Source organism: Dromiciops gliroides, chromosome 5 (genome assembly GCF_019393635.1).
Source record: "Dromiciops gliroides isolate mDroGli1 chromosome 5, mDroGli1.pri, whole genome shotgun sequence".
Classification (NCBI taxonomy): domain Eukaryota; kingdom Metazoa; phylum Chordata; class Mammalia; order Microbiotheria; family Microbiotheriidae; genus Dromiciops; species Dromiciops gliroides.
This window is the reverse complement of record NC_057865.1, coordinates 296,374,513-296,390,893: the sequence shown is the minus strand read 5'-3', so window position 1 is coordinate 296,390,893 and position 16,381 is coordinate 296,374,513. Positions and strand designations below refer to the sequence as shown.

Below are 16,381 nucleotides of genomic sequence, written 5' to 3'. Positions count from 1 at the left end.
GTCTACATACGCCTCTGTCCTCTCATACACGGGAAACTGCCTTTTATTGCACCCCAACGCAAGCCTATACATTGATATCTATTGGATGCCATCCTCGTAGATTTAGCTCACTGCTCCAGCCTGCCAAGATCCCAGTGGGTCCCCCTAGTCATCTCTGTATTAGCTCTCCCTCCTAGATTTGGGTGGGGGCACACTTAGTTCATGTGACGTCTCTGCCTTTATCTGTCCATGTCGCTCATAAAAAGGTGAGATGGCCAAGCACAGATACCTGGGGCACTCAGTTGGAAACGTCTTCATGCCATGTTGACACTGGATCATTAACGCTCCTCTTGGAGTCTGGCCGCCCAGCCAGCTTGGAATCCATGTGATTGGATTGTTACCTAAACCACATCACTCCATCTTCTCTTACAGGGACAACGTAGGACACTGTCAAAAGCTTCACCCGGGTCTTGGGAAATTATATCCGCTACATCCTGTCCTAGTGTAAGGCCATCGAAAAGGAAGTGAGATTGTCTGCAGGCTCTGTTTTCTTCCCTTTTTGATAATCAGGATACTATTTGCCCTTCTCCAATCTTGGGGTATGGCTTCCGTTCCCCTGATTTTTCAAATTTCCTGGCAGCAGCTTTGCTCTCTCATCTGCTTGTTCTTTCAGGTTCCGAGAATCCTGTTCATCTGGGGCGAAGTCCCAAGAGCAGGCAGGTGTTTGCTTCCTTTCTATCTCCTGACTAATCTTGGGCAGCTCCCTGTTCAAACTTTATGTCCTGTGCAAAGGGCATCTCTCCTTGGCAGAGAAAACAAGCCAAATAGCAATCGAACAGTTCTGCCTTCTCCCTATTGTCCACTAGGTGGCACAGTGAGTACAGATGGACACAGAGTCTGGATGACCAGTGTGAATTCTGCCTCTGCTATTTGTGTGACCCTGCCTAAGATGGGGCAGGGGAGGGGGGGGGGAGCTGTGGAGGGAGGTGAGGGAGGGCTGCAGGACTCAGCTCTGAGTCTTGGTTTCTTAGCCTACAAAATGGGAATGATAATAATAGCACCTACTTTATGGGGTTGTTGTGAGGATCAAACAAAACAATAAATATTCATTTTTTAGAATTTTTGAGTTCCAAATTCCATCCCTCCCACTCCTTGAGAAGGCAAGCAAGATGATATTCATTATCTAGTCTTAGTTCTTTCTGAACTTTAGTATTTCCTTTAAAATGAACAAAAATTGGGGTGGAGTCAAGATGGCAGAGGAAAAGCAGTAACTGTACCGACCTCTCTCTACAATCCCTCCAAATAAAATAAATGAACAAAAATCTAGTTTTTCTCCCTCTTCCCTTCCCTCTCCCCAGTGGGGTGTGTGTGGGAGAACCTTCTTAATGCTTGTTCTTTTTATTTTATTTTTAGTGAGGCAATTGGGGTTAAGTGACTTGCCCAGGGTCACACAGATAGTGTTAAGTGTCTGAGGCCAGATTTGAACTCAGGTACTCCTGACTCCAGGGCCGGCGCTCTATCCACTGTGTCACCTAGCTGCCCCGAGAACCTTCTTAGTCAGTAAATCAGTCAATAAGTATTCATTTTGTTGTTTAGTCATTTCAGACTCTTCATGACCCCTTTTGGGATTTTCTTGGCAAAGATATTGGAGTGGTTTGCCATGTCCTTCTCCAGCTCATTGTATGGATGAGGAAACTGAGGCAAACAGGGTGAAGTGACTTGCCCAGGGTCACACAGCTAGGAAGTGTCTGAGGCTGAATTTGAATGCAGGAAGATGAGTCTTCCTGACTTCAGGTCTGGCGCTCTGTCCACTATAGTACCACCTAGCAGCCCAAGAATTTATTAAGCCAGTCATCGTGCTAAGCTTTGAAGATATAAAAAGAAGCAAAAGACCATCCCTGTTTTTGAGGAATTCATAATCTAATGGGGGAGATAACAAGCAAGTAACAATGTACAAATAAGCTATATATGGGATAAATTGGAAATGATCAATAGAGCAGAAGGAAGGCATTAGAATTAATCTTTTTTTTTTTTTTTTTGGTGAGGCAATTGGGGTTAAGTGACTTGCCCAGGGTCACACAGCTAGTAAGTGTTAAGTGTCTGAGGCCGGATTTGAACTCAGGTCCTCCTGACTCCAGGGCCACTGCTCTATCCACTGCGCCACCTAGCTGCCCTAGAATTAATCTTTTAAAAATTTAAAAATTATTTTAATATTTTCCCCAATTACTTGTAAAAAGATTTTAACCATAATTTTTTTTTTTTTTACAATTTTGAGTTCCAAATTCTCTCCCACCCTCCCTCTCCACCCCCCTCACTGAGGAGACACTTGGAGTCAGGAAGACCTGGGTTCAAATCCTGCCTTAGATGCTTTTCAGCTGTGTGAGCCTAGGCACGTTTCTTTTTCCTCATCTCTCAACTGAGGTGGGGGTTGTGGTGGCCTTGATGCTTTCTAAGCTACCTCCCGGCTCTGAATTAGAGATTTACCCTCATCCTTTTGGTTTAAATGTTTTTCATTAGCTTTGCAAGATGGCAGACAAGAGCATTCTTACCGTCCTTTGCTAGCTGTGCACTGCCTCTGGCCAGGCACCTGCCATCTCTGTAGTTTAGGCTGTGGTCCAGAAATCCCAGCTCTGCTCAAACATCTCCTTCTTAGCCGGGGGGCCCTCCCACTGTGCTCAACCCTTCCTTCTGGGGGTGAGTTCTGTGAATCCAGCCTCTGGCCAGATCAATCGACCAACATTTATTAAGCACCTACTATGTGCCAGGCACTGTTGGAGCCAGTGACTCTGGTAGAAGCAGCAGAGAGGGTGGGGTCTCAGAAGAGCCAGTTTTAGTCTGTTGGTATTCTGGCCATCCTCGCAGGGTGCCCTTCCCTTTGGTGGTCCCCAGGGAGCCACTCTTCTGATTGCCCCAGGGCTGGGAGCAGAACTGGGGTCATTCCAGGCTTTGATATTTGATTGGTCATGTGGCTTGGACAAATGCCTTCACCTGTCTGGGCCTCAGTATTCCCCTCTGTCCCATGGGATAATGTAGGTTTGGAGGATGACACCTGCTGTAGATCTTCAAGCTGTTTGAGGGGTTTTGAGGAGGGGATGTGGTCAGGAGCAAACAGGGCAAGAGGGACTCAGACTCAAACATTCTTGGGTGGGAACAAGGGAGTCTCAGGGTCCTTGACAGCTCTGCTGTCCCCCTTCTACTGCTCCCTCCTGTCCAGGGCCTTATTTCTTCTCTCCAATCCTCTCCCCATATGGCTGCTTCCTCTATGCAGATGGCTCCCAATCTGGAGGTGGAGCCAAGCCAGGCCCACTGCCCATTCTACAAAGGCAACTGAGGCTCAGAGAGGGAAGGGACTTGGGTAGAGTTCCACAAGTAAGTTAGGGTTTGCTCCCAGGGCGTCTGGTTCTAGCCAGGGCCTTCCCCATAGTACCAGGCTAAATTTCCCTGTGGCGACTTTGGTGCAAGTGACAGCTTCACACTTAGGTCTAAAGGGGGGTAATGGAGAGATCAGGAGCCCCTTATGTCTGGGGTTCCCCACTCCTGGGCTGGCCTGGCCCAGGGAAAGAGAAGGCAGTAAGGGGCAGGGCTGGGAGGCCAATGGAAAACATTGCTTGGCTTGGCATTCAAAGCCTCCCACAGTGGCACCAGATAACTACTCTGGCTTTTGTCCCTGTCTCTCCTCCCAGGTTCAGCTAAAGGGACTCACTAGCTGTTCACTCATCTCCCACTTCTGGGCATTTGCCTATGCTGGGAGCATGCTTCCTCCTCACTTGTCTCCGACCTCATCTTCCGGGAAGGCTCCACGCAAAGGCCGCCTCCTCCAGGAAGCCTGCTCTGATTCTCCAAATTCTGCAGCGATCTCTCCTTCCTGAAATTGCCTTGGGTCTCCCTACCTGGGTACCTGTGGTATCCTCCTGAGAATGTGGGCTCCCAGGGGTCAGGACTGTTGATTTTGTCTGTATCAGATACAGACAAAATCTGGCAGCTAGGGGGTGCCAGAGTGCACAGAAGACTGCTCTTCCCAAGTTCAAATCCTGCCTCAGACCCTTACCAGCTGTGACCATGGGCAAGTCTCTGGCCTCCGGTTCCCTGCCCTGGGAATGCCAGCCTCCCCCATCGCTGCCTGTTCTCACCTGGCACGGACCACACCCTATCTTTTATCATGTCTGTATGTCCGGACCTTCATTTCACAGAGGGAGAAACTGAAGCTCAGAGAAGGTGAGGGGCTTGCCTGGGGTCACCCAGCTAGGAAGGGGCAGAGCTGGGACTGGGAAGTAGGACTTCCAACTCCACCTCTTTCCCCTACACTCCCAACTACCTAGACTGTCTGGGGCCCACGCATGCAGCAGGGCCCAAATCAATATTTGGATCGGATTCTCTGCAGAACATCAAGGACTCGGAAAGTGTGGAAGCTGAGATGGGGAGGGAAGGCCCTGGGGACACTTAGCCCCAAGGCATGGTGGCCCATGCCTGGCTTCCAGCAGCTATCATGGACTAGTTCAGCTTGGCGCGAGGCAGAACCGGCAGAGGAAGGGGCACTGTTTGCAGAGCCAGGAGTGGGGGGGGGGGAGGTGAGGGAGGGCTGCAGGACTCAGATCCTGGGGAGGGAGACAGAGTTCCCATTCTTGTTCCGGTCTTCACTGCCGCTGCCTATCTGTGGGACCCTGAACCGGGAATGTCCCTTCTCAGATTTGGGCTTCCTAACAGTCTGAGTTGTCTGGCAGTGAAGGCTGCTCACAAGATAGTGAGCTCTCCATCACCGGGACTTTCCAGCAGAGGCTGGGGTGGAGGACTAGCATCTTGTGAGGGATGCTAAAGGAAGGGATCTTGGTTGGGAGGGGCTGGAGCCCCCTTCTCCAGCGCTCTATAAACTGGAGTCATGGATTATTTGAAACAAACATCAGAAGTGGAGAGGGATCGTGGGATCTGTCATTGCAGATATGGGGAAACTGAGGTCCAGAGAGAAAATGACTAAGGTCACACAGCTCTGTGATCATGGCTCAGGTTCAGCTGTTTCCTCCACAGCTCCCCCCCACCCTCTCCCCTGACCCATCTTAGGCTGAAGGAGCCATTTCCCTCCAACACATGACAAAAGGACGTTGGGGAGCCCCAAGCTGGAAGAGGAATGAAGAATGAGCTCGAACTTGGGTCTCTAAGAGAGGCAGAAACAATGCTAAGGCAGCATAGCATGGCCACTGCCCCCAAGCTCTGAGCAGTGGCCCCCGGGGGCCAGGTGCGCACACCCCCTCCTCCCTCTAGACCCTCAGAACTGAGAAGGTGCCAGGCTGGCAGACTGAGGACTCTCAGCCCCCTGTGCGCAGCAGGCTAGTCACAGGCTGCCAGGGAGACAGACGGGTGCCCCTGGGGCTTGGCACGGGGACCTTGAGGAGTGGGGAGGGGGGAAGCAGGGAAAAATGCAAGAGGCTGGCTCCAGTGTGCATGGGGGTGCTCATAAAGGCGGTGTGCATGCGTGTTCTCACATGAGCCTGGGCGTGTGCATGTACCCAGATAGGCAAGAGATTTCTAGAAGACCCAGCAGCCCAGGTGACGGTGGCGTGGGAACAAGGTGAAGAGGTGCCCTGCACGTAGGGACAATGGGCACTGAGGGCTGAGTAGGAGAACAGTGCCCCCCCTCCCTCGTCACTTCCCCGCAGAGGCCCCAGAATACCTGCTGGCCTACAAGGGGCCCTGTCCTCAGCCACAATGTATGTATGGGTGATGGCGGCTGTGTAGACAGTCCAAGGGGTTGGGAAGGAGGTATAGGGAGGGACTGGCGCTGGGGACAAATGACAAGCCCCCCTCCGGAAGGTATGAAAAAGAACACATTGTATTTGGCTTACAATTAACAAGATTTACACAGGGGAGGGGGTTGGGGTTGGGGAGGGGAGGAGAAGAGACTCCCCCCAGTCTGTCTCTTCCCTCTGCAGCCCAGGCTCCCAGCCTCCCAGGCTCCAGGGCCACACACAGCAAGGACCACAGCAGGAGAGGCCACGTGGATAGCCGTGGCCAGCGTCCTGCAGCGTGGTGCTGTATGGCCTCATCCACCAGACAAGGCCAGATGTGCTCAGCATAGCTGTTCAAGGGGCTGCTCCCCTCCTCGCAGGGGCTTGGACACTAGGTATTATTCTATGTGCTTTCACACAGTCCTGACATTCAAGGCTCCACTGACGTGACATCTGATGTCTGACTCGTGACATGGACATTCCACATTTGACAAAACCTCACGTGTTCAACACTAGACACGACAACAAGTCCCATGTGTCCATCCTTCCATGCAGCCTCATGTGGCCAACACACAATGTGACGTTTGACGCCCCATGCAGTTGGGTATAGTCCACGTGGCCTGCTGGGGAAGGTGATTCATACCAGCTGCTCTGGGATGGGCCCTCCACCACACCTGCCCAGGAGCCCGGAAGGGGCCTGGACGGGGTGGGAATGGGTACAGGGGGTGGGGTGGGGGGGCGCTAGGGTGCTCCATCCCTGGCACTGGGAAAAAATCGTACCGAATTTTGTCTCACCTCCTGGTAAAGATACAGAAAAGACTTGAGATGCCAATGGATGGCAGCAGGGTGATAGGGATGGGCAGGGGAACCCTCAGACTGCTTAGAGCTGGCACAGAGGGCTGGCTTCGGTACCCCAAGACGCCACAGAAGGTCAAGATGGCCAGCCACGCATACCAAGTACCATTGGTTACTGGTTCAGTCCCAAGTCACGAGCATCAGGGATCAATAAGGCACATTTACAAATCACTTAGGAAATACCCCCAACGCTGTGGCCTGTGTGTGGCTGGGGTGGGCAGAGCTGGTGTCTTCTTGGCAGCCTGGAGTCCAGTGGCCCCCAGTTGCCCAAAGCTCATCCTGTTGATGCCACCAGGCAGAAGCGGGATCCCCTGGGCCGGGAGATCTGCGTGGCACCTGAAGACTTGGGCTTCGCCCCTCCCTGGTGGTTGGGCAGGTGGTGGGCACGGTGCAGCTGCCCAAGGCCATCTTGGGCTGGGGCTGGCCTCCTCATGGAGGGAGTCCTGGGGGGGGAGGGCCCCAGGGCCCTCTCACAGCTGCCCAGCCCTGGCCCTGCTTCTTCAGCTACGAAGACGACGTCTACATTTCTAAGAGAGAGAGGTCTACTTCTCATACTCGCACGCTCGCCAGCTCCATCAGCATGAAGTTTACAAATCCTTTGAACGTCTCACTTTGAGGAGCCAGAAAGCCGCGGTTTCTCTTTCTTGTGGAATTGTACATTTGAAAATGGGACGCGAGCCCTCACTTGAGGAAAGAGGAGAGTCACTGGCTGAGCCGGGAGGGGTGACCCGTCAAAGATCCGTGACCTTGTTCTCTAGGGCTGCTGCAATCTGCTGCAGGCGGAAGGCCAGCTGCATCTTTTGGGCTGCAGGGTCCTCCTCCAGGGCATTGATGATCTGAGGAGAGGTGGACAGGGGGGCTGCTGGGAAACTCCCCAGAGCCCCCAGTCATGGGTCCAGGGGCAGCCACAGGCCCTGTCCCCCACCTCCAGCCTCCAAGCCCCCCTGCTCCCCACTGCTCCCCACCCACCACCTACCTCATCATAGTATTTCTGTGTATACTGGTACAGCTGATGCAAGGCCACAAGGGTGTTCAGAGAGTCTGTGTGTGCCTGTGGGGGAGATGAATAACTTAGTGACCACCAGGCAGGAGAAAGGGGTGGGGGGAGTGGTCACAGAGAGAAGGCAGGGCCCGAGGCTTCCATGCTTCTGCTGCCTGCCCTGCCTGACACAGACACACTCCCAGACAGGTGGGCAGCCCCAACCATATAGTCACAAACCAAACCCCCCAGCTTTTAAGCAACTGTCTCCAACGAGACTGGCCTGTGTGCTTCCTGGCCTGGTATCTGTGTGGTTGGTGGAGAGCCTTTTACCTAGGTGAGCAATTAGCTTGGGGAATGGAGGTGTAAACAGAAACATAGTTTAAGAGTCTGCTAATGGGTGTCCCCTGCTGGGAAGGGAGGTAGAACTGGGTCTTCAGCACACATAAGGGTGCACACACACAAGTCACGTACACAGGAACAGGCTCTCAAATAGACCCACACTGCAAATCACGCAGTTACAAATAGTCACACAATTATATAGCAGCACAGTTACACACGTGTGCATGCACACACACAATCCCACTTCCATCCAGGCATCCCCTGCTCCATTCTAAAGCCATCCCCGCAGCTGCTGCCACAAGACTGAAGCCCTCACCCATTTTCTGTCTTCCCTCCCCTCTCCTCATTTCCATACCCCCCACGCCTCATTAGCATAACTTTGCATTCCCAACCCATTGAGCCTTGGCCCAGCTTCAGCCCCACAATGAAGCAGCCCCCCTTCTCCCCCCAGTTATGGCAGGTGACTCATTGGAGAAAGGGCGGGGGAGTCTGGGTGGGGACCGGCCCCATTCATTGAGATGGGAGAGGGAGAAGAGAGAGAGAAAAGGCTGCCCCTCCCTCCTCCCATCTTACCCGGGAAATCTCGGCTAAGTGGGTGTTCATGTCCTGGTCGCTCACTTGCACCATCTGTCGAATCCCTCTGTAGTAACTGGAGGGACAAACAGACAAATGGATGGATGAGGAGGGCTTCTGATGGCCGGCCTTCCCCACCAGAGGCTCAGGGAGAGGTCACAGGGGAGATGGGGACAGAGCCCAGTGCTGCCAGACCCTGTGAAACCCAGCCCAGAAGAAGCCTGCTGGGCTGGTGTTGGCTAGGGGATCGGGGCTGAACCGGCCCAACCAGAGAGGACTCTGGGAGGAAGAAGTCCCCCTCTGCCACAGGCTTGAGGCCATAGATAAAGAAGGGGCGGGATGGGGTGTGTGGGGGGGGGAGCAGGACAGGAGCCATACTCACTCCTCCACCATCTTCTTGTAAGTGGAAATCTCTTTGGCGTAGAGCAGTTTGTTACTGGGAGAGTCCTGGGGGAGAAGAGAGATGCCAGTGACCCCAAAGGCAGACGTCGCTAACTACCCAAGGGGCCTTCCTGGCAGCAGCCTTGGAAGGAGGAAGCCAGCGGCTTATCATGCCCATTGTACCCATCTGACAAATGAAGGAAGTGAGACCGGGAGAGGGGAAGGGACTCGAAGCAAGATCCAAGCTCACACCCAGGGGATGGCCCGGGAGAAGGTGAAGGTTGTCCTGGGGGTGAGCAGGGGAGGTGGGTGGGTGAGGGAGGGGGCTGGCTCTGCCCCTGGAGACTGGGCACGGGGACCTGGCTTCTGTCACCTTCCTAGAACTCCTAGGAGCTATTGATGCCACCCAGAACAGCAGCCAAACCCTGCCCAGGAGGATGGGGGGCTCCTGGTAGAGCAGCTGAGTTCTAGCCTGGGCTCTGTCCCCATGTTGCTGTGTGACCATTCACCCTCTCTGATTCTTAAGTCTTCCTCGTCTGTAAAATGAGGAGACTGGACTCAACAGCCTCTCTGGCCTGTGCATCCTTGTCCCCACCCTGGGGGTCTGAGGGGCTGGGTGTGACCCTCCAGCTAGACAACGAGGAGGAAGAACAAAGCAGGGAAGGCTCCCCCGCCTGTCTCAGACGGATGCAAAGCCCCAGCCTAAGAGGGGCTCCCTTCCCTCAGAGGCCATCCGCTTCCTAGCTCCCAGCTCGAGCGGAGGACAAGAAACCAGGGGCTGAGAAACACAGGTGTTTGGGGAGCCCGGGTGGGCCCACTCACCCGGCTCAGTTTGTGCTCTGTCCGAGTGCAGGCATCCATGAAAGTCTGGGCAATGACGGACAAGGAGGAGTCGACGACTTCAGGGACGTGGACGTCAAAGATGAAGTGAGGATTCTTCAGGATGTTCACCCAGAATCGGAGTGGTAAACTGAGGGGAAGCCACAGAGAGGCAGACATAGGGGGAGACCACAGAGGGTAAACCGAGGGAGGACAAATGGCAAGGCAACGGGGGCATATTCAAGGGGGCAGGAGTGGCTGTCAGAGGAAGGGGGCCAGAGCAGAGCCTAGGGCCACCATGGACTCCGCCAGAGCACCAAAATGGGTAGAGTCCCCGGCCAGGCTCTGTGGCGGCTTTCCTCACCTGTTGGTTTTCCAGATGTGAATCGTGTCCTCATCCTTGATTTCATGTTTCTCGGCCTGCTCATCCAGGAAGTCAAAGAAGTATTTGACGGCTGGTGGGACGGTGGGGCTGGGGGTCAGGACGCTGTGGAAGAAGTTATCCACAAACTGCTGCAGCGTACCCTGCGGGGACAGGAGGGAAGTGCAGAGTCAGAGGCCGCGCTGGTCAGAAGCCGCCGGCAGGACTGGGGCCTGCTGCACCCCCCTCCCCAGCACCGCCCCAAGGTGAGTGTGTCTGGACAGGTCTGGTCTCCACACGCACCTTCACAGACAGCAGGCGGGTCAGGTAGATCTCTGTGATGGCCTTGGTCCTCTCCTTCTCCTTCATGCTGCCTCTCTTGGATTTCCCTTCTTCCACCTCCTCTGTGGGCCTCACCAGGTGCCACACTCTATTCTCTTCCTCCAGGAGGGCATGGCCTGGAGTGGGGGAGAGGTTGTCCTGGGCTGGGCCTTAGTGACCCCCAGACCCAGGGAAGAACTCTGTGCCCTGCCCCGCAAAAGCCATGGGCGCATCGCTCAGGGTTTGGAGTAGGGGCCGCAGAGCGTGGTCTCCATGTGGCACCAGAAGCCTGAAATCTTAGAACTCTTCTAACCTCAAGGGCTTTGGAGGGAAGTGAGTGACCTGTCCATGGTGACCCAGACACAGAGTCTGAGGGAGGAAAGAGGAAGGGGGAGGGGAGAAGAGGGAAGACTCACGCTCTCCAGGCAGGTCCTGCTGGCTGTCCTCAGGCTGCTGGGAGATCCCCATCTTAGAAAGGATAAGGGTGGCCCCGTCCCGGACCTGGGAAGACATAAGGGTCATGTAGCTCTGGGGCCCCTCTTGTGCTCACACCCCGACGCTCAACCCCTGGGGCCTCCCTGGCACTGCTGGAAGAACTGGGGGCTTCCTGGGCCCAGCTGAGGAGCCGGGTCATTGTGCATGGCTGTGAGAGGGAGGGGCCCAGGTCTTGGGGGCCAAGGCCGAGGGAGGGGGCCAGGCTGTGGCCACGCTTACGTTGTAATGCATGAGTGTATTGATCCGTTTCCAGCGACCATCCCGCTGTGAGGTGAGGTCCAAGTCAGACAGGATTTGGGCTGTGGATCCGGGACGCCACTCTGTGGGGGGACAGTTAAGTTCACACGTGTGCCAGAGCATGTCACACAGTGCTCAGAGGCGCCATCATGTGCCACAGGGCTCGGGTGACCCATTTTATAGATGCCAGATTTGACACAGGAATCCTTCAATTTAGTGATTTCAGAGACTTCCCGTCTAACCTGTGCCTGATCAGGAATCATCTTTACTTTTTTTTTTTTTTTTAGTGAGGCAATTGGGGTTAAGTGACTTGCCCAAGGTCACACAGCTAGTAAGTGTTAAGTGTCTGAGGCCGAATTTGAACTCAGGTCCTCCTGACTCCAGGGCCGGTGCTCTATCCACTGCGCCACCTAGCTGCCCCTTTTTTACTTTTTTTTTTCTTTTTTGCAGGCAATAGGGGGTTAAGTGACTTGCCCAGGGTCACACAGCTAGTGTCTGAGGCTGGATTTGAACTCAGGTATTCCTGAATCCAGGGCCGGTGCTTTAACCACTGCGCCATCTAGCTGCCCCCCTAGGAATCATCTTTACAACCACCCGGGCAAGTGGTTGGCCAGTGCAGGTTTGAAGCCCCCAGTGATGGGCTGCTCACTACCTGCTGAGGCAGCCTGTTCCACAAGTGAGCCTCATTCAGGGTTCTCCTCTTAGAACGAGGCTCATCCTGCTCCCTGGCCATGTTCAGGCCACGTGAACGCCGGACCCCACAGGGCTCCCACAAGCCCCGTGCCCATCATACGTGCTCAGTCTGGTGGCACACAGTAGGTGCACCTCTCCCCCCCCCCCAGGCTCCCAGCAGCCACCTCAGGCTCTGGGAGACCAGTCAGACTTAGTGGTTGTGCTTGGGGGTGAGGGCAGACTGAGGAGCGCTAGGCCCTTTACAGGCTTATACCAAAGGAGACTGGTCTGGCCTACAGCAGGGATCACCACTGGAGGGCTGAGACCAGCCCTGCCAGGAACTACAGAGGAAACCCCCCCAGAATGGGCCACCTTTCCCTGCCCACCCCCACCAGTGAGGCTCCCAGGTCAGGGCCACCTCCCCCTAGAAATCCTTCCTGATCCAGTCATGCCCCTTTGTCCCCCGCAGCACTGGGTCTGTACCTCCCTTCCAAGGTCTATTCTATGTCAGGCTCGGCTTCCTGAGGGCAGGGCCTGGCAGCCTCCCAGGTCACTAACCTCCTTGCCTCCCCTGAGCTGCACTGTGCCTTCATGCCAGTCACACAATGGGATGGTTGTATTATCTGCCTGTCACCTCCATGGCCCAGGACTAGGAGAGTCTGCTCGTGGCTCACAACATCCCTCTCTCACTGGGCCCTCCGCCCGCTCTCTTCGCACTCGCCTCCCCCTTGTGACTCAGGCTACCTTCTGCTCCCTGATCCCTCACCTCTGCCGCCCGCCCCTACCGTCCCCCCCTGCTCAGCCCTTCCAAACCCAGGCCCACCCTCCTCCTCATGTGCTGTTCTCGATGAAGCAAGACCACCCTTTCATGACTTCCTCTTGATCCTTTATCCCAGACCCCATTGCTGATGGGCCAAGCCTTCTCCTCTTTCCTCCAGCCTCTGGCACTGGGGCTTCTGAGCCCTCCAAGGCCAGCAGCTTGTCCCCTCAGTGTCATTCTCTTGCCTCTCCCACCCCTGCTGTGGCCCCGAGACTCCCGTCGCCCAGTCTGGACAGTCTTGACCCTTATTGCCTTTATTTCTCTCACTTTATTCCCTGCAATTGTGGGTTGCCATTCCAGGGCCACCAGTGATCTCCCACCTACCCAATCTGTGGCCTCTGGAGCCCTCCTCCTCCCCCTGGCCCAGCTCTGCCCATCTGTCTGCCTCCTCCCCTCCTGTGGGCCAGTCTGGCCTCCCTCGGCTTCTGTGACTCAGCTATCTCTGCTTCTTTCCTCCACGGGGGCTGCTTCTCCATCTGCCCCCAAAGCACTCTTCCCCCAGAATCAGATCACCCAGAAAGTCCTCCCCCCTCTCTGCTCAGGAGGCCTTGGTCCAGGGCCTGCCTTGGCAGCCCGTGCCTGTGGCGGCACGTACCTAGGACGACACTCTCGGCCTTGGGCCACCTCGAGCAGGGCAGCGTACGGTACACTTGGTCGATGATCTTCTCCTTGACTTGAGTGATGGTGTCACAGTTGAGGACTTTGACAGGGATGGCGTCAACGCCTTCCTCTTGAACGATAACATTCACGGTCTGTGGGGAGAGGGGTTGCCTTGGTCAGAAGGTCATCAGGCTCTGCCATCCCTTCCAGCATGGTCAGTTCCCAAGCCCTGTCTTGCCCCCTTCCTCCCCCCTTCCTCTCTGGCCAGAGGCCCTCTGAGGCAGCGTGGCATGTCCCCATGGGTCCTGCTCACCCTCTGGCGCTATCCCACCCCTCTCACTGAATCCCTCGGGCAGAGAAGCCTTGGATTCTCTGGTCTCAGCCCAAACTCCATTAGTGAGGGCTCCAGGTCCAGAAAAAAAATCAGGCCCACGTCTCGTCCCTCCTGCCACGTCCACAGACAGGGCTCATGGAGCCTACTGCTCCCGGCGTGGCTTTAATTAGGAAGAACTGCAAGGGCGGCTGTGCATTTCACAGGCTTCAGCTTCTGTGAGGCCCAAGGCCTTGGAAACAGCCACATAAGCAAAGGGACGATTCAGAAAGAAGCTGCTTGAAGCTTAGCTGGAATTGTGCCGCAGGCCCTTGGGTGCTGGGAACCCCCGCCCTGCTTGTGAACGAGGAGAATTCATGAACTAGGGTCCTTCAGGGCCCACCCAAGAAGGCAGGCAGGAGGGGAGCAGCTGCGGAGAGCCCGGGATGACGGATGGATGGAGCCAAAACAGCAAATTCGGCAGAACATCCACCACGGCTAAGCAGGCACGGCTGAGCCCACCTGGGTTACATGTGTGCACGCGCATGCGCACACACACACACATATGTGTACAGCCCTCATAGCACTTGGCATGTGTCACCTACACTTAGACACATGGACTCACATAGGTTTGCATTATACACACACACACACACACACACACACACACACACACACACACACACACACAGCATCATTCCCCTTTGAGGTCCTTCATAGCCTGAACCCAAGCACCTTCTACCGCCTCCCCCACTGGAGCAGTCTGAGTTCTCCCTGCCCACCCTGACCCCCAATTCTGAGGCTGGAGAGGAAGATGGGAGCAGGGCTCTCTGCAGAGGATGCTGGTTTAGGATGGGGAAGCCATGGGGTGGGGTGGGGTGGCATGAAGGAAGGAGAGAACCTGTGGTGGGAGGAGGGGAGGACTTCAGTGGAAGCAGGGGCCTGTGGGACAGGCAGGAAGAGTCAGAGGACGGGGGAGATGCTGTCAGGAGGGACACAGGGAGGCCATGAGGAGATTGTACCACAAGGGCAGGGGCGGCTGTGAGTGATCGGGGCAGTCGCCCATCACAGATCTAGAGCCGGGCTGTCTCGGCCCCTCACTTTATAACTAGGCCCAGAGAACAGAAGGGATTTGTCAAGGTTAAGGCCACCCAGGGAGTAAGTGATGGGGAGAGGGGGAGGGGACAGAGAGCAGCCAGGAGAGGAGCAGGGGGGCAGGGGCTGTGGCGTGGGGGTGGACTCACCAGAGGCATGTACTCAACATCATCCCCCAGCAGCCCCGTGTCATTCAGCGTGTACTTGGCCTTCCTCTGCACGGCGTCCACGGGGCCCTTCTCCACTTGGTGTTTAATGGCCTTGAAGAGCTTGTAAAGCGGTTCCCCGGCGGTGTCCTGGAGGAGGATGCTAGGTCAGCCTGGGCTCTCGAGGGGGCCAGGCTGTGTAGTCACCGACACTTAGCCAAGTTGTGTTTTTTGTCGCCCGTCCCCACCAGCTCATGCCTCTGTGGGTTCCCGGGGAGCCCTGGAGATGGAAGCCCCACCCCAGTGGCTGCAGGATGGGAGGGGCTTCAGAATCCCCGGAGGTCCTGCCGCCCCTCAAGATGGAGGGGACCCAGTCAGTCTCACCTTGAGATACTGGTATAGACAGATGGACATCCAGTTGGACAGCATTCTCTCTACCACGGTCTCTGACCTGGAAACAGAAGGTGGCCAGAGAGGCTCAGCACCTGGCCCTGGGCTGCAGGCACCAGCGGGAGACGGAGGCTGCTCGGGCTCACCCAGTAAAGGGCTTCTCCCTAACACCCCCACCCACCCACCCACCCACCCATGCACACACCCACACTTGTTTCCATCCAATGCCTTCTTACAGGATGCATGTGCTCTGGCTTGGGGGGACAGTGACCAGGTCAGTCAGCTAGGACCCAGCACTTGGATTGGCCGTGGGATCCTGGATCTTAAGCTGGGAGGGGCCTTTGAGACCATGTGGCCGACCCTGCTTTTTACAGATAAACAGAAGCCCAGAGAGGGGACTTATCCAAGGACACCCAGCTAGTCAGTGGCAGAACCGGGCTGGACAAGGTGGGGAGGGAAGAATTAAGGTCATTCTCAGGTTTCAAGCCTGGAAACTGGGCTATCAGAGTCGCCTCTCCTAGTCAGCCCGACAGCCTTTACCAAGGTGCCCGGTACACAGTAGGTCTTTCAAAAATGCTGACTGATAGACGTGTGGACTGCCAGTCCTTTGGAGCATCAGTCCCATGTTATGGTTTTTCTTTTTTTTTTTTTTTCAGGGCAATACAGTGTTAAGTGACTTGCCCAGGGTCACACAGCTAGTGTGATGTTTAAAATCTAGCCTAGAGTTCCAGTCAGGTTGGGTTCTTCCTCAAGTCCTCCTCCAAGAGCCTGCTTTAATCAGGAACTCCCTAGCAAGCTGACTGTGGAAGCTTTTTATAGGTCTGGAACAGAGGGGGTCCTTACACATTGCTTCAAGCTGATTGGTTGGCGTCACCCAAATCCATTGGTTCTGAAGGTGTTCTCAAATTGAGTTCACAGTCTAGCGGCTGAGAACAATACCTTTTTAAGGGCTAGCCAGGTGTGGTTACAATCCAGTTAACTTGAAGTAGGCTTAATCAGCAGTCAATCCCTCTCACTTGATTCAATCAGTCTAGATTCATCTCCAGGTGGGCCTTTGAGTATCTGCTAAATCCTATCATTTGATCACACTAGTAAGTGTCAAGTGTCTGAGACTGGATTTGAATTCAGGTCCTTCTGAATCCAAGGTCAGTGCTTTGTCCACTGCACTACCTAGCTGCCCCCAGTCCCATGTTATGACAGGGTCCTGAACCCCTAGGGACGTGGCCTAAGGTTCTTACAGTGCCATGAATACTATGACTGGTCACAGTGCCAGGCATCTGGTCATA

General features: G+C 55.1%; 1 protein-coding gene across 3 annotated transcripts in view; it reads right to left on the bottom strand.

The window, feature by feature from the left end:
• Positions 1 to 5,780: 5,780 nt before the first annotated feature.
• The window catches only part of PLXNB2 (plexin B2), an 89,834-nt gene continuing 79,233 nt past the window's right edge, over positions 5,781 to 16,381 (bottom strand). For all 3 annotated transcript variants that reach the window (XM_043965424.1, XM_043965425.1, XM_043965426.1), the window contains exons 26-37: positions 15,090 to 15,156; positions 14,709 to 14,855; positions 13,150 to 13,306; positions 11,045 to 11,145; positions 10,747 to 10,831; positions 10,313 to 10,467; positions 10,013 to 10,173; positions 9,652 to 9,799; positions 8,831 to 8,895; positions 8,449 to 8,524; positions 7,531 to 7,605; positions 5,781 to 7,390 (exon numbers count right to left, since the gene is read on the bottom strand). In XM_043965424.1, the coding sequence (XP_043821359.1) occupies positions 7,286 to 7,390; positions 7,531 to 7,605; positions 8,449 to 8,524; positions 8,831 to 8,895; positions 9,652 to 9,799; positions 10,013 to 10,173; positions 10,313 to 10,467; positions 10,747 to 10,831; positions 11,045 to 11,145; positions 13,150 to 13,306; positions 14,709 to 14,855; positions 15,090 to 15,156 (1,342 nt within the window). In that variant the 3' untranslated portion in view covers positions 5,781 to 7,285. The remainder of the gene's footprint in view (positions 7,391 to 7,530; positions 7,606 to 8,448; positions 8,525 to 8,830; positions 8,896 to 9,651; positions 9,800 to 10,012; positions 10,174 to 10,312; positions 10,468 to 10,746; positions 10,832 to 11,044; positions 11,146 to 13,149; positions 13,307 to 14,708; positions 14,856 to 15,089; positions 15,157 to 16,381) is intronic.